The sequence below is a fragment of the Apis florea genome, unplaced genomic scaffold (assembly GCF_048593485.1).
Source record: "Apis florea isolate Af1SG1 unplaced genomic scaffold, ASM4859348v1 contig_2411_pilon, whole genome shotgun sequence".
In the NCBI taxonomy this organism is placed as follows: Eukaryota; Metazoa; Arthropoda; class Insecta; order Hymenoptera; family Apidae; genus Apis; species Apis florea.
The window spans coordinates 944,215-970,065 of NW_028256580.1; the positions used below are offsets into that span (position 1 = coordinate 944,215).

A 25,851-nucleotide genomic window follows, 5' to 3' on the forward strand; every position below is an offset into this window, starting at 1 on the left:
AGTCTTAAATATCCGCCATTGAACGGGCACAGTTATAAACCGGTGAAGAAGGTGCGCGCTCGAGATCTTTCAATATACAAACACCGTGGTTCTGTTCGCTGTATTCCACGCCATGACTAAAATTTGTTGGAAGAGTAGGAGTGCAGGAGCTGTGACAGGTCAAACGGTGAATAGCGAAATTACTTAATGTTTACTCGATAAAAGGATTTCTTGTATCGAACAACATTGACAGATTTATCCTCGGTTCATTATTTCTGTTTCGTGAATTATTGTTAGCGGCGAAGATTTGCTATTTTCGTAGGAACTGCAGAACTTAGAAGACAAGAGGAGAGCAAGCGCAGAAACTAAAAAGAATGGAGGTTGGTTATGATTAATTATTTCGAAATTAATACCTATATGATCGATAACACTGTATATTCTGGAAACGCGATATACATACCCTGTGTCATCTTACTCTTGAAAAAGGAAACATCTCTTGTTGTTTCTAATATATTTGTTATTTTTATTTTAATTGAATAATAAATTAATTAATTATATAGAATATATGCATATTTGTCTCGCGTTTTATTTAGCATTATACGGCAACTATTTTTATTATTTTTGATTAAATAAAATTTTTATAATTTACTTATATATTTATATTTGTTATATAAATATATAATATAGTGCAATAAATTAATTAGTTATATCAAAAGATTATTTAATTAATATAATTCTCATAAAAATTAATTATATTTATACACATTTATATATATAATATTTTAATAATAAAATAAATAGTGTTTATATAATAAATATTATTTATATTTTGTATATACAATATATTTTTATACTTTGTGTTTATAGGTGGATGAATGTTCAGCTGGTGGTGACAGTGGAGCCGAAGAAGATGAAGATGATGCATCTTCTCATGGATCTAGAAGCAATAGTAGTACTAGCAGTATCAGTGGAAGCAGTACTTCAACTGATAGTGGAGATGATAGTGGAGATGAGCATGGTACAAGTGGCACTGAAAGTCATAGTTCTGGTGAAGAAGATGAAGAAGAAAATGAAAATACAGAATATTCTGTTAAAGCAGAAAGTCCAGATACTTTGGTACTGTTTAAAATTTCATTGTATAAATTATATAATTTTTTATTAATAAAAATTTCATTTTTAGAAATGGGAAACATGTATTGCTGCAAATACTAAGATAAAATTACCACAAGATCTTTGTGAACATGCAGCTATTTTTAAAGAATTTTTGGATTATCCTTATATTTGGAGTGAATGCCTTAATGAAAGTCAAAAGGATACTTTGTGCAACTTTTTGCCAACTTTTCCGAAGGATTGTGATGTAGAAGCAGAAACCAAGAAAACTTTACGCATGTTATTTGAACATGAAAATCACAGGTTAAAAATTATTTTTAATAAATTTTCAGAAATTAAAAATTATTTTAATTCAATTTTTTACATTTATTTAATTTAGATTTGGTGTGGCACCTCTAGATGCTTTTCAAATTCATTTGTCTGCTGGTCATTATCGACCAGATATTAGAAGAATGTGTAGTTTAGTACATAAGGCACAGCAAAGAAGATTGTTATTTGAAGAACGTAAACGATCCTATGAATTGGCCAGTCAATTATTAAAATCCAGAGAAAGCTTGTTGTCTAACGCCTACAAGCAAGGTTTCTGTCAGCCGACGCAACGAACGATGTCAAAAATACAATGGAGGAAACCAAAACCTGCTATGGGTAAGTTAGGCTACTGCTGTGATTAATTGTAAAAAATTTTCTGGCTGTTTATACTTCCCCCACACTCCAGCCGTTTGGCAGAGAAGTATGTAGTAACTTCCGAGGGACAATACTAACAAGCAATGAACCGACAGTTGAAGAGAAAACGCAACTGCGCTATTTGGAGGAACTGAATGCACTGAGGACAGAGCTTGGAGCAAGCACAAAGTTAGCGACCGACACAACATCTGAGAACGAGGAGAACTATCCCCACTATCAAATGTCTGGAGCTAAGCAGAAGAAGAAGAGACGTTCTCTCATGGGAGCCCAAGGACTGTCCATTCGGGGTTTGCAAATAAATCATGAGGATGAAACTATTCGACCTGTTTTCTCCACGCTGCAACGAGCAGAATATCCTACGAATAGATCGTTATTTATTCGTGAACAGACAGAGGAGATGTATCGCGAAATGCTACTCGAACATAAAAAGAGAAGAGCTCGGCGAGATGTATGTGAAGTAATTTTTGAATATGTGCGAATAAAAATTCGGATATTATTAAAATGTTAATATTTGTTATATTTCTCTAGATTCATCCAGAATTAAATACACAAGGTATCGCTCTTGCTGATTTAACTCAAAGAGCACAAATTGGGCAGAAGCACAAATTATTAATCGGTCCTTCGATACGTATCACTCCAGCAAAGAAACGAATAAAATTAGAACAATCACCACTTTGTCCACCAGCACCAAGATTAATGAATTCTAATTCGATAAAACATGAAAGTGATAATAGTGATTATTCTCATACAACAGATGAAAACAGACATTCCAGTACATTGGATATAGATCATAAGATGTTAACACCAATTAAATCAGAACCTATAGATTCATACGAGATGCATCAAATATCTAAGAAGAAATTAAGTCCTGCTACACCAAAAGGTAGCAAATGTTCTATGATAACTACTCCAGAAATAAAAAAAGAAGTGGAAGATATGGAATATGATGACATAAAAACGGAACTTAGTACAGGAATGAATGACGATATTCCTCCAGAAACAGAAGAAGAAGAAGAAAACGATAAAAAGCTTGATTTAGATAGCATTGATATGATGCAACTTCCTATACAACTTGATGATGGAATTGACATATTGGACGATGTAAAATGCGAAGATGAAAGAGTTATATCAATACCAGATAAAGAAATTACAGTTCCAAGTAACGAAGAAACTATTGATATCAACAATGGAGCAGAATTAATGCAAGAAACACATGTTTGTTTTTTCTCGCTATTAAGAGATGCGTTCACCTCAAAAGGTGAATATAGAATGAGTACAGGAGAAATGAAGGAAGCTATTACACAGTGGCAAGGAAATCCTATTTCGCCGTTAAACGATTGGTATTCCTTAGCATCCTCTTGGCCAGCATTAGTTCCATTAGCTTTGGGATTTCTAGCTGGTGAACTCACATATTCTCAAGAAATAGATCGACAAGAAAGAGAATCAGAGCTTGTTCCTTACTTAGAAAACAAAGGAAATGGAGTTTATGCGTGGATTGGTGCTGGACGAGACTCAGACTCTCGTCTATTGGACTTGTGTACGAAATTTTTAATGCACAAAGATTCATTAGGCCTATCAACTGCAACTAGTACTTGCTCTCTAACAGTTGCAAAGCAACAAAATCAAGTGCCTCTAGGTAGTAGCAGCAATGTTAACAATAATTCTGGAAATGGAAATACAAATTCGAACGCCAGAGATTCTAGTCCAGCGATAGAATCGATTAGTGTCGACAGTGGATCCATTAATACTGTTGCAGAATGGGAACCACCTCGTGCTCTATGGCCTACGGAATGGAAAGTTCGACCATCTACGGTGGAAGAACGAGAAGAATTTAGGAGGCAAGAGCGTATGCGTTACGCTGCACCTCATAAAGCATTTACGTACAGAATGCATGGTTATGCCTCTGTTGTAGGTCCAGTGAAAGGCATTTATCAACATAATGTTGGTATGTTCGATTGTACAATTTTTTATTAAAATATATATCATATACAATAAAAAAAATTACCAATATATATATATATGTGTGTGTGTGTGTATGTGTGTGTATGTACATATTATTGAATTCTTGTAATAGCTTCTGGTTTAACCAAGGCTCGCGGACACTCATTATTGGTAGCAGACAGACCAAATTTTGTGACGATCTTAGCCTTAGTCAGAGATGCTACTGCAAGGCTTCCCAATGGTGAAGGAACTCGAGCTGACATTTGTCAGTTACTAAAAGATTCCCAATATATTCGAGAACAAACAGAAAGCGATGATAAAGAAGGATATTTACATTCTGTGGTATCGGGGGCTTTAGACAGATTGCATTATGAAACAGATCCCTGTGTACGGTATTATCCACGACGTAAGGAATGGCTATATCTTCATCGAGCACGTTCAGAATCAGAATTTGGTTTGTATTTATTAAAAAGATTCCTTATTTTTATATTTTATAATATATGTATTTTCTTTTACAGAAATGTATCATCAACAATTGCAAGGTGTTGCAAAGAATAAGAAGAATGTTGGTAGCATGTCTCGAAATAAAGCTCTTCTACCAGTCATAAAACCTGCTAATGTAAACAAAGAACAATCTCCTAATAGTACTAAAGAAACAACACCTAAAAAAGAAAGAAAAACTGCAACCACTACCCAACCTGTTATTTCGAGGTAAATTTCAAATTTTGTTTTATGAGAAGAGTTTTAAATGATATTTATCTTTTTTCTTTAGCAGGAAAGAACAAAAGAAAAGTGAAGAAAAAAATATCAATGATCATTCCGTTGCTACGGAACAATCTGTAGTTACGAATGTGACAACAACAATCAACACGCCTACAACTTCAGTAATTTCCATGTCAGGGACCACTGTTCCAATTACGTCTCTTCCAACTTCTTCAACTTCTATTAATAGCATTACTGTAGAAAAAGATGTAATTAATGATGTGAAAGCTCAAATTACTACAAACGCCCCGGCAAAAAAGACAACCAATATTGGTGGAAAACCAGTCGCTGTTGTAAAAAGCAGTGCTCAGAGTTTATTACAATCAAATCAACAACATTTTCCACATCATCAAATTCAAGTATCAACATCTGCTGGTTTACAGACTATTCGATTATCTGGACATTCTGTCTTACATTCTGCTCAATCTGTGGTAGCTAGCAGTGCTTCTAATATGACGAATGTAACCACAAATTTAACTACCATATTACCTCCTGTCAAAGTTCAAAGTCAACAACAATCACAACAATCACAGCAACAACAACAACAACAACAACAACAAACAATAGTAACCAATCAAGCAGGAAAAAGTATTTTGCAAACTGCTAATATAAAACAACAATCTCCACAACATGTACTACCTGGAAAAACTTTGTTAGCTTCTCAAATAAAATTGGTTAGTCCAGGACAAATTAAGTCTCTCCTCACAGGTCATGGACTTCAAGGCCAAACAATATTTATTAAACAATCGCCATCTAGTAATCAATCACAACAAATACAACAACAACAATTAAAGGTATAATTTGTTTGAATAATTACTAAATTTATATTTTATTGTCGTAATTTAATAAATATTCATTTTCTTTTAATAGCAACAACAACAAATTCAACAGAGAGTTGTTACTAATCAGCAACAATCGATACAAACATCTGGTATGCAGCGTATAATTGCGCAGATAGGAGGAAAACCAATTGCAGTGCAAATTCAACAATCACCACATCAACAGCAACAACAACAACAACAAAAAATATTAGCAAAGGTTTTAACTAGTTCTAATAGTGGTCAACTTATTTCGGTAGAAAATCTTCTTGCTCAAAAAGGATTGAAATTGGCGACTACAGCTAGCCATGCTAATCAACTTAATAGACAAGGAAAACAGGTCATACAAACTCAATATCAAGTATGTATTTTAAATCAAATTTTTAATGACTCAACTCAAACATGAAGTTTTATTCAAAATTTTCAATATGATTTTTTTAGGTAGTGTCACAAGCACAGACTTCTTCGGGTCAATCAAAGATCATAGCTAGTACACAACAACAACAACAACAACAACAATCACAACAAGCACAAACTGTACGAATGGTAACAGCTCAATTAGCTGGAAAGCCAATAGTTTTAGCAAGTGGCAACAAAAACGTAGGAGTTGGAGTAAGCAACAGCGGAAGTGTAGTTCTTGGGAAACAACAACCATCACAACAACAGACACAACAACAACCTATAATTTTACCGAGCCAATTACTCAATATTAAAACATTGCACGGTTTAAAAGTGATACCAACTCCAGCCGGATTAAAGACCACAGGCGCAGCAGTATATGCACGAGTTATTGCTCCAACCACTATAACTTCATCTCAATCACCGGGAAATCAACAACAGACCATCCAAACACAACCTTCAAGAAATAATACTTACAGTACACCTTGACAGAATTAATATCATTTTCTTTTTCATTTATCTTCATTCACAACTTATTTTAATCTCCTGTAGTTTAAAATTTTAGGATGGAAGGAGGAACATACTGTTTATGTGCATAGAAAAAAGGAAATGAAATGTAATAAAAGTTAGTGAAGCTCGTACATAGGATTACGTTTTATGTTACATATTATATTATTTAGATTCGGCGAAATTAAAAAAAAAAAAAAAAAAAAAAAGAATCGTCCAGTTTATTCGACACGCTGACAGGGATCAAGGCACGGAATTTACATCAAGATACTTGAAATGAGAACAGACAAAATTTTTTTATATTAAGTGTCGAATTATTTACAAATGCATGGTACGATTTTAAATACAAAAAAACACCGTTTCTTCGTTCTCTTGTATCAAGAAGATTCTTGGCAGCGTTGCATGTAACGCATTAAATAAAACTTATTACATAATAGTATGTTATTTAAATTATTTTTTACAGATTCTCTTTGTGCATTTCTACATTGTAAGAAACTGTATACTTATGAAATACTTAGGTAGCAATAGCCACCACGTCTTTGGTCCGTTTTTTTATGAGAGGATATCGTTTTGAAGACATTGTGACAATATCAATTTATGTACAAAATTTTACGAAATACGTAGTAGTCATAGAAACACAATACAGATAAAGGTGCAATTTACATTTATAAAATTGAAAATATTCAATGTCTATTAATCCGATATCCTTTTTACTACAGCATCAACTTATGCTTCTCAAAAGGAAAGTTTGTTCCGGAACTATGTTCCTTCTGAATTTCGTATATCTTGAAATATATCTATTAAATTGTTTACACCTATCAAGTATCCATCTTCGTGATTTCCTACTTTCCATTCAGCATCATGATGAATTCTTGGTAGATGTTGAGGCAGAGGTAATGTTTTTGCAAAATCAATCATCCAAATGCCGGCATTTTTAGTGTCATGAACAAACAACAAACTAGATCCGACAACTTCGTGTGAAGCAAAAAACGGTGATGCTTTCAACGTGGCCCTAATCGCTTTTAAACGTTGAATATATTTAGGTACTGCATGCGGATATCCTTCGACAAAACGCCTTAATGCCTCCGTAACCTAAAACGATTTTAAAATAAGATTACATTCGAACAATTTGATTTATTATGCTTAACGAACCTGTTCTCGAGTTCTCGTCGTTTTAAAATCTTTTGACGAGCCACCGTGCGCAAGTTTAATTCCTTCCACACGGAAACCTAATGTTGCTGTACTAGAGATCGTTTCACGCCAAACCATATATCTTGGTTTTGTCACTCCTTGCACACGACGTTCCTCAGCACTCGGTGCAGTTGGATCTACTTGTACCATTTTTTCATACATATCTTTTCGTAACTGCAACAAAAAAAATCAAAATTTTTGTTTCAAAACATTAAAAAATTAAATAATAATTGAAACAGTTCTATTTCTATCAATTGAACTTTTTAATGATATATAATCTTGTTTTAACTCATTTAATATTAATTGATATCAAATATTACCTTAGGTCTTTCTTTTGCTTTTGCGAGCTCTGATTCTAGATATGTCCTAACTCCAACTTTACAATCCATCACACAAGGATGTTCAAAATCTCCAAGAAGATCCTGCAGTTGCAAATAAGAGGATACTACGGTCCTTTTAATTATAGAATCACTAGAACCATCTTTCTGACGAGTTTCTTCCGAGTTAGTTTCTTCGACGTTACCTTCTTCTACATCTTTTACATCTAAAACACCTTTGAATTCTGGAACGTACGGCCTTAATACGTCGTTCATTAACAAACGAAAACAAGCTTCTTCCTGAGGGCAAAGTTTTTTTAAAATTGTCCCTGGAGTAGGTCCTGCTCTGAAATTTCCCTGATGACCTGCTAATTGCACCTAAAATTATATGTTATATAAAATTATAAATTATAAATATTGTATTATATTATGTTATATTAAATTTATAATTTATAAATTTATATATAATTTTAATTAATAATTATGAAATATTATTTAAAAATTTTGAGAAACTTTTAATTGATTTTAATTTTAAAATAGAAAATTTATATTTACCCATGGATATCGTTGTTTCTTGTAGGTTTGGAAAAAGGGTGTCCAATGGACAATGTTCCTAAGTTTTCTCCATCCTGATGACTGAAAAAAAATTTAAGAACAATTATCATTAAAATAAATTCTATTATCTTTCTCGTTATTGGTATCATTATTAATAATTTATTTAGAGAAAATGATAATTTTTCTAAGGAATTTTATTACTTTATAAAAGAAAATATTTATTTTATTTTAAAGATCATTCTTTCCCCCCTTTGTTACCTTCGGGATTTTTTTTTCGTTCGATTTATCCGTGTAATCGGAATCCCATTCAGAGCTTAAATCATCACCGCTACTGCCTTCTCCCCATTCCAAATTAATTTGAGGAACTTCCAACAATCTCAGATATTGTTGATATCCTGAACAATTTTCCAAACAAACTTCCTCCCCATTACTCTGATATTTAGAACATTTATCACACTTGGGATTTCTTTTATAACTGTCAATTCTGTCGTCTCTTAACATTTTCATATCATCTAAACTCTTCTTTCTTCTTTTCTTCTCTTCAAACTTCAAACAAACATTATTTTTTTCTTTATTCTCACATTCAAATAAATCATTTCGCAGTCTGTCAACTATGGAATTCTCTTCTTTTTTACAATTATCATCTACTTCTTTAGAGTTGTCAGATTCGATTTCCAACTGATTCAATTTTTCTGAATCCTGATCACAATGATGATTATTCTTGGATCTTTCTTTATTGTAATCCTGAGGTTGGGAAGCTAGTAATGATGGTGATGGGCTTCTAGAGGAAGATGGCGAGCGACGATCAACGATACTCGAGGAAAATCGCCTCGAATACCTTCTGCTTCTCGACCTAATGATCTTTCTTTGGCTTAACGACTTTCTATCGCATTCATCCTTGTCCGCGCAATCGTCCAACGATTTTGTGCAAATCACTATTTTCGGTATCGTTATTCTGTCGTAAGTCTTCTGCATCTTGAATTGGATTAATGATAACAAGAGTAGTTGTACTTGAAGAAAAAAACTTATTGTTTTCACTGAAAATCAATTATTTAACGAAGATCTGGCGCGAGAAAGGTGATAATTTCGAAAAAAAATTGAATGATTTTTATTCATCATCGGAGGAACGTTGAACGTGAGCAACATGTCCCCGTATCCCAAATTGGATGCTAATAAACCACGCGTGAATAGAGAAATTCTCAGAAGAGGCTTTCACTCTTTCGTTTGAAGAAGTAAAATTATTATCTTTCTTTTCTTTTCGAATTACACATTATCTTAGAAATACCTCTCTTCCAAAAATTCTCCGATTTCTAAAAATAATTTCAAAATTTTTTCAGAATTTCCTTCAAAATTTTCCCGCTTTCAAACTTTTCAAGAAAAATATATTATTCCCTTTGAAAAATTTTCTTCCCATCTCAAGATTTCACTGACTGGAAAAAAATAGCGTGCCTCCCGGTGATTATTACCAATAATCGTCGAAACACTTTCCCTCTTTTTGGCCAGCCTTTATTCCAACGCGACGAACGCAGCCACTATCATTATTCACCTGGCAAGAAGAAGAAAGAGTCGTTCCACGCGGCTCTCGTGGTAATTGGTAAGCGGTTCGACACCGGTCAATTATCTTAATGACGAGCTGCGACCGAATCGAGACACCTGGATCGACTGGTAACCGTCCACCCACGTCGAGGCCTCTTCCTCGGACCGAAGGAAGGCAAGCTTGGAAAGCGAACCGACGCGTGTGCCACTTCTTTTATTCCCTCGTCACGTGCTCCACGATTGTTACGAATAATTTCTCTCTAATATACTTGTTACACTGGTTGATCATCACTTTGACTTTTATTCGATTTCTTTTACTTTTACACAACTTTAACTTTTACAAACTTTACACAAATTAAAGAAATTATTTTGATCTTCGAAAATTCTTTCCTTGTCTTCTTTCTTCTTCTATTTCCTTTGTCGAGATCACTATTTAGATTCGTTGTCCATCCTTTTTAAAGATATACACATATATCCATTTCCAATTTTCAAGATTTTCGAATCACACTTTCAAGAGGCAGAATTTTATAACGGAATAACAACTGTATTGCGGTATTCAAATCGCTAAAGAGATGAATCACCGCGCAAGTTACATTTTTTGGATTTCGTGTTCTTCTTCCGTGTAATCGTCGCCGTTGTTTACGTTCCACGATCGCTCGATTACGTAATATCGCTTAAAAGCAAACGTGACGTTTTCCAGTCGCGATACATCCACGTTCGCGTTCCGCTTCGGATTCCTCGCGTAGCTTGCGTGCTTCTTGCGGCCTCTGTCTTCAAAAAAATTATCGTATAATATATTTGCACGGATGGATCGATTGTTAATGTCTGAGAAAAATAAAATTTAACTTTTTCTCGAATTTAATCGAATATGTTCGAAATTTGTTCGTGTTCCCAAATTGAAATTTCTAATATAACATAATATATTTAAAATTTTTCTCACTTTCACTTTCACATTAAAAATCGAAATTCGCTATTCGTGCTTTTAATTTTTTTCCAAGATCGATCGTGAATCGAGACAAAGTAAATAGTGTTCGCTACTTTAGTGTTGGCTTTCTTGGTTAATTGCTCAAAGAGCATACATGGAATACACGTGCTTCACCTCTATCGGTCGTTCTTACGTAAGGGGAAACTTGGACAATATTTCTCTAGATTATCCCAACGATAATTGTTCCATGCGGTGAATATTATCGCGTGTTTACTTTAAGGGACTTCCGTTTGTGGTTTGCACGTCGATAATTGTTACTATTTTCTCACGAATACATGACGCAACAATTCTTCGATAATTTCTTCTTATTCTATAAACATTTGAACAAATTCAATTTATTTCTTGATTATTGAACTATTTTAAAAATTGATTCGAGGTTAGAAGATGATTGTCGGTTAGAAATCTCACAGAATACTTCAAATTTCACTTCAAAATTCTTCTTTCTTTCTTTCTTTTCCACCACTTTTGTAACAATTTCAAACACTTTTATAAACACTTGTTTTAGCACGACGAATCGCAATTATCTGAAATTTCCTCTTCTAACTCGTTTCCAAAAAGTTTTTTTCACTTCCCGCACACAATGCAATGCCTACAATTGTTACTTTACACTTGGATCACACTGTACACACAGAAGATCGTCCCGATGTTTGCAGCCAAGACTGAATATCAAATGAAATCGCGATAGATAGGAATGATAAATTTTTGCTGCCCGACGTTTATAAACTAGTTACTTAGACGAGTTAAGTAACTTTTTCCAAGGCACAAATTAAAGACGGCGACGATTCGAGGATAACACACAGCCGACTCGACGACGATCGAAATGCGTCATCGACTAATTAACCGACGCTTGCTAGCGTCATTAGCATAATTATCAGGAGTGGACAAAACGCGGGGCGATTCAGAGGTCGGCGGGCCTCCACGGTTGACCGGAAGTCGATGTTCCTCGCGGTGTTTTGCGTTTTAATCGTATTTTCAATGATTTAAAATAGCATGTGTATTCATAAATCGTTCAAATATATTCATATGCATTTATATAAATTATGTGTGAAGAACAAGCTCGACTCGTGACAATTCTTATTTTATCATTCAGATAAAATAGATAGAATTAATAATCCTTTTTTATTTTCTTTCAAAAACTATCTCTAGTTGTATCTTGTTACATTGCATTAGAGCGTATTAACATTGAAGACGGAAAAAAAAAAAAAATATGTAATTTTCACATTTTGCAGGAATTAACTTAAAATTTCCCAAGAATATATATATATATATATATGTATAGAGAGAGAGAGAGAGAGAGAAAGAACACAAAAGTAGGAAAAGATCGTGTCACGATAAAAATGTAAAATTATTATTTTTCATTGGATTTTTCATGGATGCACACAATGCATTCCTCCTTCTTCCGCGATTCCTCTTCGTTTCTTCTTCGTTTCTCCACGCTTGGGTTATAATCGAGCGGAAACAATTTTGAAGATGCAATATTTCACTCGATTATTCAACTTCACGCGTTTAAAAAATAAGATACGCGTTGTTAAACGATAAATTCGTGTATTTTCTCTTTCGTACGGTTGCACAACGATCGCGTAGAAATTAGGTCCCCGCGTTCGCGTGACATTTATGGAAATTTTACGATATTCATGAATTCATACACGCTTTAATATGAAAGTTATATGCGCCTCCACCTTCCTCTCTTCGATGTCCTCCGTTTCTTTTGAAACGCTTCGTTTTCTCTCTCTTTTTTTTTTTTTTTTTTTTTTTATTTTTTCCAAGACAAATATCCAGCAACGACATGTGCTTTATCTTTTTTAGAATCACCGATGAAACCGTATCTTGGATGAGATCTGGAATTTTTGTGTACAGAAATGTTGTCAGTGAAAAGGAAGTTTGAAAAGGAGAAGAGAAAGGAAAGAAAAGAGTATTAAAATTTTAAACAGAAATTATGAAAATGTATATGATGTATATATAGGGGAAAAAAATATATGGTGTTACCTTTCTAGGGTGTTTTTTGTTAAAATTTCCAAGTGGCATAGCTTGGAAAGGCATAGCGGGGCGGGCAATAAAATTCAGGAAAAACTGGATCGAAGAAGAAATAAAGAAGCGAAGAAACGAAAGCGAGAAATCCTTGGCCCAGATACTATCCGTTGAAAAAATATTCGATAACAGGGTCCAAGGCTTGTGCGTCGTGAAAATCGCTTGGATTGGTAAAAAATGGACAATTAAATGGCAACGTGGCGGTGTCTGGATAATAAATTTCATTTGCACGCGAAGAACGAAATTAAGATAACTTCGACCTAAATAAGAAATTGGTTACCGAGAACCGATTGTATTCGAAAAAGCGTGTTCCAAAAGTTAAGGAGAGAGAGAGAGAGAGAGAGAGAGAGAGAGAGAGAGAGAGAGAGAGAGAGAGAGAGAGAGAGAGAGAGAGAGAGAGAGAGAGGAAAAAGAATTCCCGTAGCATACCTATCCACGCCTTAAAAGTACTTTTGCGTCAATAGCCGTTGATTTACGTCACGAATACTACTCGACTCTCAAATTTTGCATTCGAAAGATGAAGTGATATTTTGAATTATAATACACGCCGTGAGCTTTTATCGAACGAGGCGACGTCGTTTTTCTAAATTTTTCGATCACATATCGAATACATATCGAAACTACACTCGAAATTTAAAAATTACTTTTTACCTGGAGATGATCCAACGTCCGCTTGAAAAATTTTCCAATTTAATTGGTTCGAGTTCGCGCGAAAATTCAAAGAGATTATAGTCGGCATTCCTCTTTTGAAGAAAACTAGAACGCGATCGAGAGGCGTTCGAAGGTGGCCGATTAGGTAACATACGAGATCGAAAAGGGAACGGCGGTTAATTGAGGCTGCACTGCCTCGTTGGAACCATGCTCTGATGGAATTGCAAAAACTCGATGAACTTCGAAGAAAAAATAACTGACCGACAGGGCTCCATAGGAGGGAGTTGGAAGAATTTAGATCCATCGATCGAGACGGACGAATCGATTGGTCAATCGATTCTCTAATCGATCATTCGACTGTCGACGAGCCCATATTTAATTACCCGTCGAATATTCCTAGCCATACGAAATGGAAGTGAGAACGATATCGATCGATTTCGAAACTAAACTTCTCGATAATCGTGAATCGAAAAAGTTCCTCGAGGCATTTCGATATATTATATGGAAGACATATTGACGAACGATCGAATATAAATTTAATCGCGAAATACGATACAAGTTTCTTTTTTTGTCCATTGTTGATAAATTGCCTCTGACTTGGTTAATTGTTAAATAACTTGTGTCTTCTAGTTAAGGTATGATTGAGAGGGCTTCGACATGTTTATACAGCAAAGAATAGACGATAATTAAAAAAGGCAAGCCTCGAGGAAAGAATTAATCGTGAAATTGTGTTAACGGAAAGATATCTCGGTTACTTTTACAATCACTACGCTAATGTAACGTGTGCAATTATTTTATCATTACGACAACTTAACAGAAATTGTTTTTTGTAAAAAACACGATGAAAATTACATTTTTCTCCTTTTCTTTTTATACCGACTTCCAAATTGTTCCTCGAGAAGAAGTCAAAAGAATTTTCCTTAAAAAGAAAAGCTATTTACCTTTTTTCTACCAACCACCGATGGATTCCGTTGATAGTCATCAACGATTCCCAGCAAACAGTCGTCGCATTTGCAATAAACATTTCCACTAGATGCCGAATCACTGGACAAAAACGAATTATAAGTACTCGCACTATTTTGACTGTCCATTGAATCCGTTCTTCTTAACAAAATGTTCTTTTTCCTTCCCCCGACTAATCGGCCATCCGACACGTGAAGATCATCGTTCTCGTGAAGATTTTGTTTTTCAATTTTCGCCAGAAGAATCTGTTCCATCAAGTTTAACGTTGGCGGCGTCGATAACGTAGGCGATGTAGGCGTCGTCGAGGCGCCGCCTTTTAAATTCTCCACGTTGTTTTTCTTCTCTTGATCCATGTTGATCGAACGACTCACGCTCCACGAACACAAATCTTCACTCTGACCTATTATTATTACTCAAGTTTACGATATTTTTCCAGAATAAAATTAAAATTTTTTTTTTTCCTCTTTGCCATCGAGCTGAATATAAAAGATACACACGTATTTCTATTAGAATATAAATTGTCATGGATTATATATTCCTTGAACTTTGATTTGGTTGAATCATTAGATTTAAAAATTTCTTCAATTTGAATTAAGAATTTTGAATCTTGAAGAAATTTGAAATTCTGAAGTTCTCCGGATCCTAGAGCACTTTCCCCACCCTTCTCCTCTCGATTTGTAACGTTTTCTCATAAATCTCGAGAAATTACCACTTCTTCGTTAATTCGAAAAATATAATAGACAAACTTTACACTAACACTGATAATCACTCGACTACTAATCCACAGTATCGTAAGAGTAAGATTTGTTCTTTCGAGCAACGTTTTTTCCATCACCTTTTAGTTTCTTCTTCGTCGATCCATGCCTCGCCTTTCGTTTCTTTGTTCGTTCACCTGCCAACTTTTGTCAACTCTTTCTTCTATCTAAAATTGCCGGCCTTGACGAAGCTCGATCAAGGCTTCGAAAAATCACCAGAGTGAGGATCAATTTCTGCGAACCCTATTCCCCATCATACTTCGAGAGCCTACTACTAGAGCATATTTGTCGTTCGAAGAAACGCGACCCAACCGTAATTCGATCCACGTTTTACATAACATGATTCCAATTAAAGGTAATTAAAATGAAACGTTCGAGACGGCGTGGATAGATCTTGCTCCTCTCTTTAGGATAGATTTAACTTCAAGACTTTTCCTTTCCTTTCAACGAGATATCCTGAAATCGAACCAATTTCAAATCGTGTGAAATAACGGTTTTGACATTATTGACCTACCCGCTTGTCCTACCCGCTTTCTCGAGCCACAGTAAACAAGAAGGTCGGTCACGCGTCGAGCCTCGCGTTGTTTACGTTTGGCCCGAACGAAGTACCACGAGTCAGGCTCGTGCTTATAAGTTTTTGGCCCAGATTTTATACCACGAGTCTCGCTCGTTGTTGTAGGACAAGGATTGCAGATCAATTGATTTAAAAAAAAATGTAAATAAATTTCATCTGATCCTGTAATTCCTTTGAACTCCTCGTCTTGAATCCTTTTCCAAATAATTCGAAATTTTTTTTCGAAAGGAAAAGCAAAGAACACGGAAGATCGCGAACAAAACGTTCGGAGGAAGGCCCCGTTGCACAGTTTTCCTCTACTGACCTGAATTGACCACTTCCTGTAGCCTCCACGATATAGCTAGGTTCTAAATTAAAGCATGAAATAGCGACTTCTAAATTGATATAGCATCATCCAGGGCTGTTCGTACTTTTTTTTTTTTTTTTTTAAATAGATACTGGAACAAATATTCGATCCATACAGGGATCAGAATCGTAGCTTCGGCCATTTAATCTTTCGTCACAAATTTTTCATCAAAAAAACTTCATCGAAAAAATCGTTCGTCGAAATATATATTTTTCGATACGCAAAATTCGAAGAAGTGCAATGATACTGGAAAGAATATTAACAATCGGTATTATAAAAAAATATAAATTTCTAAGATTTATGGTGAAGACAATATTTTGAATCTTTCTTCGATTTAAATGAATTGTCTAACTAGCCAGGAGACAAAGGGTGTTCAATTACATACTCTCTACATCATTTTCTTGCATGATGAATCTGTATTCGATTTACCGATTGACGTAATTTATTTGCTTAGCTCCCTGACCGCAACTACCTTCTAACCCGCTTCGAATGGCAACAATTCGATATTTCAATTTCTTGCCTCGGAAATTATTGTTCTTGTTGTTGTTGCAAATTGTTTCGAATCACTTAAGAAACTGCTGTTCAAGAATTTTGATGGAGCGAAACGTGCAAATTGCAAAATCACAATTCGTGAAATCGATAAAGATCCTTGAACATAAAAAAAAAAATTCTTAAAAATATTGATTTTGAATATAATATAAAAATAATAAATATATTAAATTTAAATTTTGATATTTAAGAATATACTTATACAATATAATGAGAGAAACTATTACAATATTGCTATCGAAATAATCGAGATTAAAGGATTAGTCTCGATAACTTCAATCGTTCTTTCTTTTTATGCTTCTTTCTATATATTATAAGAAATTAACTGCATAATCTTAAATTGTTATTACACCGGTTTTCTATTAAGCAATGAATCGATAAATTACCATAAATTTTAAAGTTAAAATGATCTTCAACCGATATTCATTAAATAAAAGAAATATTATTAATCGATCCAATATGTAAATAATATGTTTCGAAAGTAGAAATGAAAAGTAATGAAAATTAAAAAATTCCTAATCTAAAATTCATTATCTATTGTTTCGATGTGGAAATATCGATTTTTCAATCAAATTAATCGATAACTCAAATAATCGAAATGGTGATACGAAGATAGATAAGGAAACAGCGTACTGCGACTCCTTAATATTCTTCTCGAGTCGATAAACTATCGAAGAGAAAACTAATCGAAATCGTGAACTATCGTTAAAGGAAACTCGACGAACACTTCATGTATGCAAAATGGTATTTCGTTCGAATATTCAAATGAAAATTTTCTATTATTCCATTTGTGATTGTGAATTCCTTTTTTAATCGTCTTGCGATAAATGATCGCAATAATCGATCATTCGCATTTATCGTTTTCTAGAAAATAATATCTGGAGTCTCTTATCAACGAAAGATTGCATAATTACATTTCAATTTTTCAAAACGAAAAATGTAATAAGAAAAAAATGTGTTTTTAATAAAAATAGAAATATAATTCTTACTTATTTCATTAATATTATTTTCCGTTTTTTTAAATAGTTTTTAGATAAACAATTAAAAGTTGCATAAAAAAATTTTCACTTTTTACTCAAAGAGGAATCACTTTTATTATCTATTAACGATAAATAGAAGGTATAATAATTGTAATATAATCTATTAAATCTATTAAAACAAAAGATACGAAATAAAGTAAACAAAAAAAGAGAAAAGAAAAATAAAAAAGAGAGGGATCAAATTTCGATATAATTTTACTTTCCCTCATAAAAAGGTCAGATAACATTAGTGATCGATGTACAATTCCACCATCGAAGGTAAGGCGAAGTATCGCCTTTTTCGGGTCAGTCTGTAAGAAGCAGGCGAACATTTCGAAAGCGAGAGGCCGCCACAGAATTTTCAAGCGCTCGCGATATTATTTTCAGTCACGGTTGACGATGTATTATTCATAATGCGTTTGACACAGTCTCTACAATACGCGGTTCCATCGAACGAATGTCCTGTGACCTTTTTCGCTATTTTTGATACCTTTGTACGTATATATACGTTAATAAACATATAATCTGATAATTTTACCAATCATTCAGAAGAATTTCACAATAATAGTATATCATTTTGATAAAGTTTTTGAGGTTTCAAAAAAATTTATCAAAAACGTTCGATTAATCATCTGAATTTCTATTTATCGATATGATAAGGATTACACGCGTTTGAAAAAAAAATTGAAGAATTCTGAAGAATTTTTAATTTTTTAAAAACCGATCTTGGTTATTTTTTATTTGAAAGAAAAAGTTTGATCAAGTAATGATCTAAAAAATTTTAAAAATATTGAATTGTTAATATCACGAATATTTATTTTTTCGCTGTCTCTATTATAAAAAATAATTAAAATGAAAACCAAAGCTGAAGTAAACACCTGTCTTTATCTATTTATCGATTTATCGATTTATGAATCTATATTTGTTCGTCTAGTGATTATTAAATATCACTAAATTCTTCGAATTGTTTTTCTAGGTTACCTCAGAGAAAGTAAAAAAAAGCGTTAGAATTAAATTCGAATCGAATATTTAATAAGAATGAAACAATTTTATCTTATCTTTTAAAATATTAAAAAAAATTTACGATATATATTTGAGTTATTTTAAAAAATATCTTTTATCTCTTGTATACGATTATTAACTATTAAATATCATAAATCATTAAAAATGACAAAAAGTTTACAAATACCTTACGATAATTTTTATGAAATATCTCCTTAAGATTATAATCTCCTTCAAGATCAATTTTTAACAAGTTCACCAAATGTTTTTTGCACTTTACATGTCGGCGAAGTCGATGTTTCCTCCTCACATGTATCAACACGCGGGTAAAATTATTACTGCACAAAATCTTCATTGCAAGCAAAGAAGAACACGTTGGATCGCATAATTGCTTTTGCAGCGTATAAACAAGAAACTGAATGATTGTTCACCGTTGATTGCTATGATTATCAAGATATCGTTGAAATGTTTTATCACGTAGCAGTTTTCTGATAAATTTTTGTCTCATAAAATAAAAGTTTTGATTTTTATCTGATGACAACCTGATGAATCAAGTTTAATACAAAGTTATTAAGATTCACTAGGCGACATCTATGTGAAAAATCTACACAAATACACATATTTTACCTCTTTTTCCCCCCTGAAAACTAGTTGTTTCACAATTGTTATATGGTCCAGAATGAAAGATAACATCACGATCTAATTTTTGTTCGATTTTAAAAAGAAAATTTATATAAAACTTTTATACATAAAAAAACATATAAAGAACAATTCTGGTTGCTTTAGAAATTTGAAAATTTAAAAATTTAAAAAATCTTGCAGAAAAGAAAAATCTCTAGAGTCTCTGGACTTCATCGAAAATGTCGAAAATGATGAATAGCATAGGCAGAAAATGATCCTCCTTTCTTTTTTCTACTGAGATGTATATTGAATCATATAATGCGTTAAAAATATCCAAAATATCTTCACTTGATTCTAACTATCTCATACACGTACACGTACAATATATAAAGTTTATTTAAATCACAATTCACTTCCATCGAATCAAACAACTGCTTCTCCACTTTCACTGGAATTATATTTTTTCTTCCGTAAATACACAAATATCTTTTTTTATCAATCACTTTCTGAATAAAATCGACGAATTGTGCTTGAATGATTATCCTCCCTGTAATTAGAAATAGAATGAAGCCACGACAATATTTCTGATTCATAGCAATTCAACTTTGAATTCCTGAAATCGTGCACCTCACATTTTGACAATGGCAATGAGCCATTCAATGTCCTATAACAGTCGGCCGTTGCTGACACTGGCCGACAGATCCCTTGGAAAGCAGTGCCACCGACTGACTAACTGCTATCACTGATTCCAACTGACTGATCCCTATTACCACGGCCAGTCGAATTACCACAACTGACTGAAGAGATGTATTGGCTTACATTTTTACAAATGAATAACACGATGAGAATAGAATAGAATATGATATTTGAAAGTAAAAATTTCGTCTCGGTTTATCGAACACTTTTAGATTGGATTATTTTTCTATGCTTGTCGATGATCTTGCAAGAAAAATTGAAATTGCATCAGTAGAGGAGGATCAAAGTTATTTAAAACTGTAAGTGTAAAATGGAAATTTAGAACTAGAAAAAAATATATAAAATTATAAAATTTATAATATATAATTTATGAATTGTTTTTTCCTTTCTACATAGATAATAATTAATTACATCACTAATAATATTTTTAAAAGTATTTTTTTTAAAACACTGATGCGTCAATGAAAGGATCCTTGATCGAAAATTTATGAAAGTTGATGCAAATTAATATAATCCAAAATAATCTTCAATATTTTTTAAGATAAATTTAATGAAATATTTAATTGTAATGAGCGCTATAAATATAGATTATTTTTTTTTAATCATTTAAAAATATATATTTAAAATTTTATAAACAAAAAATAAAAAAAAATAAACATTGTATTTCATTCTATGTTGTACAGATATCGGCAGAACCTATACAATGAATGTACATACACAAAGTGAACGTATATACACGTGTACAACGAGTTTGTAAACAGGTTGATTCGTATGTTAAATGCCTGGGTTAATAAAGATAAGTATGCATATTTGTATGTACAAAAGAAAAGGTATGCATAACAGATTTTAATAATTATATAAAAAACATTCCTCTGATTGTTATAATCTTACGTGAACCTTAATTTAATTAGAATTCGTAATGATCCTTATAATGTAATATTTTTAATAGTATGTTTATTTTCCTAAAAATAATTCGAAATCTTTATCTTCTTTATATTAAAACAATTATTACTTTCTTAAGATAAATTTCAAAGCTACAAAAAGAAACAATCAAAAATAGAAGAATAAAAAAAATACTGTTCAAGAAACATAAAAGATAAATATAATAGATAAAATAGATTTTTTTCGGTTCATTAATATTTTCTAAATAGAATGCATTATTGAGATGAATTCCGTACCTCTTGACGAATGAACAGTCTATTTGTTCGCAAAGTGGAGCGCAAGAAATATGAATATTGCGCAAGATAAATTATGCGCTTGTTCGTGAGAAAACAATGTAACTTAACAGCAATGTGTCAAATTAAACATAGACTTTTTCTTTCGCTTTAACGTTGAAATATTTATATTTCTGGAATGGAAATACGTTTCAGAAACGAAAACATTCGATTTGTATAAATTTTATTTATCGCGTTTTCTCTTTCTTGCAATTTATTTATTTCTTAAAATAGTTCTAACTATCGACATTTGATAAATAAGTTTTTTTGAAAATAAATTATTGTGTAAAATAAAGAATCGAATATAAATTTGTTTCTCGAAATTATTTTATGATCATTTGTTTTTTCAGTGTTTTTCATTTTTTTATAAAAAATTTACAATGAATAATGATGTTTTTTAAATTTAATACTTACTTTGGAAGATTTGACTGGTTGTAGTTCAACAACGTCTGACTCGTCTCCGCTAAGACTAGATGTAGTGGAACAATCTGAAATTTTTCGTATAGGTGGAATGTCCAAAAGATCAATTTTCGTCTTTTCTTGTAAATCTGAAGAACTTTCTGGTATATATTGTGTAAATTGTTGTGTATTGTGCTTGGAATAATAAGTTTCAGTGGAACCCAGGCAAGAATTTCTTCTATTTTCAGATTCATTGAAGTTTCTAAATAATATTTATGTTAATAAACTGTTAAACTCTAACATAAAAAGGATGAAGAAATATAAAAATAAGTACCTTATAACAACAGCATTCATAGAATCAAGGCACAAACAACAGGAGTCTGAATGTCTTCTACTACGACAGACTTGTAAGAATTGTGTATCCAAAGATTCACGAATTTCATCACAATCTAAGCAAGAGCAACTGCTTGCTTGGCTAGGAGTACTACTAATCCCTTCATATTTTTCAAAGTCAAGATCATTTCTTTCTAGTTTTTCATCCAAATAAGAATAATCAGAATAATCACTGACAACTACACTTGGTGTTCTCCAATATCTAGGTCTTCCATCATTATGATCTGACTCGTTTCCTTCTACCATATTTGAACCATCCCATCCTAGAAAAAGTTTTTCATATATTTCAATTCATAATATATTTAATTTTTAAAAAATAATTTTTCTTCAATTTATAAAAATATAAAAATATAATATATAAAAATATATTTTGTATGAAATTTTTAGAAAATTCTCTTTAAAAATTTTTAGAATTTTAAATTTCATTTATATTAGGTATTAGAAGCATTTATGTATAATAAAAAAAAAAATTTATATATATTTCTATATTTTTGATAGAAGAATTTTTATTATTATCGTCATTAGACAGGTCAACGAAACAAAGAGTATATAAGGCAAAAAAAAAAAAAAGAAAGAAAAAGGACAATGATGTTGACATAGCACGCGTGGTCAAGATTATATTTTCAACGAATTCTCCCCTCCTCTTTTAATGTAAAAAGAGCAACTGGTGGCATACAATCCTCCTCACCTTTTATTTGATCCTCGTCGCTCAACACAGCACTATCGGAACTATAGCATCTAGTAACACGTAGTTTGTGTCGTTTCTGTTGGTGCGTGGTCAGCGATATATCTTCGTCACTGGCCGCCGTTGAATCGAGACTCCAGCAACGGGCCATCGATCCTTTTCTTCGATCCGAATCCGTTTCAATACCTTCATCATTCTGCGGGCTCTTACTTAAGGACCGCACTATCGGTATCCTAATCGTGTCAAATTCGTCGTACGTTTCGTTTTCTTCGACAGGATCAACGATATCCTCAACATTTTGTTCCTTCTTTGACTTCATCGTAATTTTATTATTTCCGACGTTTTTCTCATCGAATAATCGTTCTAAACCTCGCACTAAATCGCATACTGATGAACCGGTGTTATTCTTAACCGCGTACTGATTCTCCACAATGCCGACGCGTCGTTTTCGCGTAATTTGCGTGTTCGAGGACAATGGGTCAACGATTTGCTTCTGAGATGAGTCTTCTATGATAATCGATACTTCTTTTTGCTTTTCACACAACTGTTTTTTTAACAGCTGTTTTAATTGTATCGCTCCAAATGCCAAGGAATGTTGAACGTTATGTCGACCGTTTCGTCGAGAGGATATACATTGTCCTCTCAACAACACTCGGTTGCGCGATATTCGATTTGAAATATGAGAAACACATCCCGCACTGATTCTGAACCAATCGCGGCTGCGGCGTTGATGATAGTAGAGGCCGCCATGTTCGATTCCACGAACCACGTGAGAGCTAGATGGAAGATGTAACCTTGATCAACTGACCCGGTTTGAATAATAGACCGCAATTCGACTTAAAAAAAATTACGATCTTTTGAACTAGTATCATTCTCTTCTTTGTTTCTTCTTTCGTTTATAAGCGAGTCGTTTTGAATATATGGAATCTAATTTTTGTCATTATAGAATGTATACATTAAATTTTTGAATATTTAGTTTTTCGTTTAGTAAACTTTTCATTATATTACATTCAATGTTGGTTTACAATCGATTTACGCTGATGACATCGTTTAATATGAATGTTTGACTAAAATAAAAAAAAACATGATTCGAAATTAAAAAATATATAATGTAAATAATACGACTAATTATAATTTTTTCATTTTTATAATAATTGTCATTATAATATATTGATTATAATATATTAATATGCTAATTGATTTGCACATATAAAAAATATTATTTGAATTATTTATTTAATGACCTCATTTTATTTCATACATTGGTGACTACACAAAAGTAAAACAAACTACTTTTATACCTGTATTTTTCAACATAAATTTTTTTAATGTCATACCATCATAAACTCTTATCTAATCTCATAATTATACATTATATTTTCTTTATAAAATGATTTTATTTTGATAATAAAGTTTTTCGTTAATTTATAATAATAATAAACATTATAATAATTTAATATCTTTGATAATAAATATTAATAATCTGATTATAATATTTTATCAATATTTTATCAATAATGTTTTTACAATGATATATATATTTATTATAAAAGCTATTTTTTTAAATAGATATCGCAGGAAGACTCAAAGAACAAGTTAAGGAACGTATATCCGGGTCGAAGAAATGTGAAGAGAAAGATGCACAGAAGATATGCCAGGGTTGCTTCTTGCTCTTTCGATTGACGTCATAAGTGCGTCATTGGAAGCAAAGAAACAAGAAAGTGCGATAATGATCACGATTGCATTGCAACAACCATCACGCGTAGTGCCCGGTATCGTTTGATTCTTTCTCTTTCTCGACAATCGGTCCATTATCTCGTCAGTTCAAGTGCCCCTTGGCCACTTGAGCCTATCTGTGCTGCTACTGTGTTTCGTTCGACTCTGTGTTCATTCTATGAAGTAACCATGTACAGAATAATGAGTAGAGTGAATTTTTTTCTATCATTGTCTTCTTTTATATCACCCACGCATTATTTTCTATAGATCAAGAATAGCTGTTAATTACATATAATGATAAACGTTCACAAAAAGATAAAATTAAAATATAGAATCTTTAATATTTTTTCATTATTAAAGGAAATAAGATTTACATGTGAGTGAAATTTTAAAGTCTAAAAAAGAATAGTTAAAAACAAAAAATGATTTCAATATGTATTTCATATTTTCTTGGTTAATATAAAATTATTATTGTAAAATAATAATCATCATTCAATCATAAATATTCATATTTTATATTTAATGAATGGAAATAATAGAATATTTATAAAAAAAAAATGATGATAAAAAGAAATGTTTTTGATTTTTTGTTTGCTTTTTTTTTAAATGAAAAAAATAATTAAGAAAATTCAATGAAGAATATAGGGCAATATTTTATTATTTTTATAAAAAATCATCAAAGAAATCAAGAATATATTTTCGACAATTTTTAGCCAAATTAAGTTATTAATGCTAATAATTCATATCAATGATAATTCGTATTTTCCAAATAAATAACATACATTATTATAATTCGTTCATATAAATTTCTCATAGATAGGATAATAGGATACAATTTGATAAATTTAAATCAAATTGAAAATGATTTTAGGTACAGAATATCAAAGATTACTGCACTCATTCATGCATAATCCATATTATTACATAGCATGCATACAATTTGAAATAAAAAATATATGTCATTTTAAATTTTTAACGTTATTATACAATTCTTACCTGTCCATTTTGATGTTATACTCTGCATTTTATTCCCGACTAACAACATAAAAATAATTGTAAACAATTTTAATAAAAATTAGTATAAAATTAATATAAAAATGCAACAGAAAATTTTTATGTATTTTTATGTAAAATCATTTTTCATAATTAATTTTGAACACATTTAGACCACGGAGCAATCTAGCTTTTAAACTAAAATCTAAATAAATTGATTGGATGTTATGAATATTCATTGTTCTCGTTATGCACGAATATTAATTTTTAATTGTAGTAATTGAGAAAAGTTATATATGAAATAACTGTACGTCAATCGTAGCTGATGGCCGACTGAACTCAAGATTTGAACTTGACCACTCCGCGGTAACTACCTATATTTCAGTTCCTGTATAAAGAGAGGGGGATTTATTGCATTAAAATCGGTCTCTAAAAGGGAAGCTTTTCACCTACAATTGACGCA

The 25,851-nt window shown here is 32.2% G+C and overlaps 2 protein-coding genes across 3 annotated transcripts; one reads left to right on the forward strand and one right to left on the reverse strand.

Moving 5' to 3' along the window:
- NFRKB (nuclear factor related to kappaB binding protein) lies at positions 1-6,636 on the forward strand. 2 transcript variants are annotated; one of them, XM_031915257.2, is made up of 11 exons: positions 1-359; positions 847-1,095; positions 1,160-1,392; positions 1,469-1,734; positions 1,869-2,221; positions 2,302-3,718; positions 3,848-4,168; positions 4,233-4,425; positions 4,487-5,270; positions 5,347-5,655; positions 5,736-6,636. In XM_031915257.2, the coding sequence occupies exons 1-11, from the start codon at positions 354-356 to the stop codon at positions 6,180-6,182; spliced, it is 4,578 nt and encodes a 1,525-aa protein (XP_031771117.2). In that variant the 5' UTR covers positions 1-353; the 3' UTR covers positions 6,183-6,636. The 2 variants fall into 2 exon arrangements, with proteins under 2 accessions (XP_031771117.2, XP_086761584.1); XM_086905458.1 differs by having other exon boundaries at positions 4,490-5,270.
- On the reverse strand, positions 6,478-25,722 carry LOC100869464 (Inositol 1,4,5-triphosphate kinase 2). Its single transcript, XM_003691858.4, has 8 exons — positions 25,392-25,722; positions 22,683-23,455; positions 21,936-22,257; positions 21,617-21,863; positions 8,264-8,344; positions 7,712-8,086; positions 7,353-7,565; positions 6,478-7,292 (listed from the first exon to the last, which is right to left on the reverse strand). The coding sequence occupies exons 1-8, from the start codon at positions 25,397-25,399 to the stop codon at positions 6,960-6,962; spliced, it is 2,352 nt and encodes a 783-aa protein (XP_003691906.2). The 5' UTR covers positions 25,400-25,722; the 3' UTR covers positions 6,478-6,959.
- Between the last annotated feature and the right edge of the window lie 129 nt (positions 25,723-25,851).

Bases quoted from the DNA above. Each gene is read 5' to 3' on its own strand.
- NFRKB (XM_031915257.2), top strand. The intron at 3,719-3,847 runs GTATGTTCGATT...TTCTTGTAATAG, and splicing joins CATTTATCAACATAATGTTG to CTTCTGGTTTAACCAAGGCT. The intron at 4,169-4,232 runs GTTTGTATTTAT...TTTCTTTTACAG, and splicing joins ACGTTCAGAATCAGAATTTG to AAATGTATCATCAACAATTG.
- LOC100869464 (XM_003691858.4), bottom strand. The intron at 22,258-22,682 runs GTGAGGAGGATT...AACTTTTTCTAG, and splicing joins CGACGAGGATCAAATAAAAG to GATGGGATGGTTCAAATATG. The intron at 7,293-7,352 runs GTTCGTTAAGCA...AAATCGTTTTAG, and splicing joins CGACGAGAACTCGAGAACAG to GTTACGGAGGCATTAAGGCG.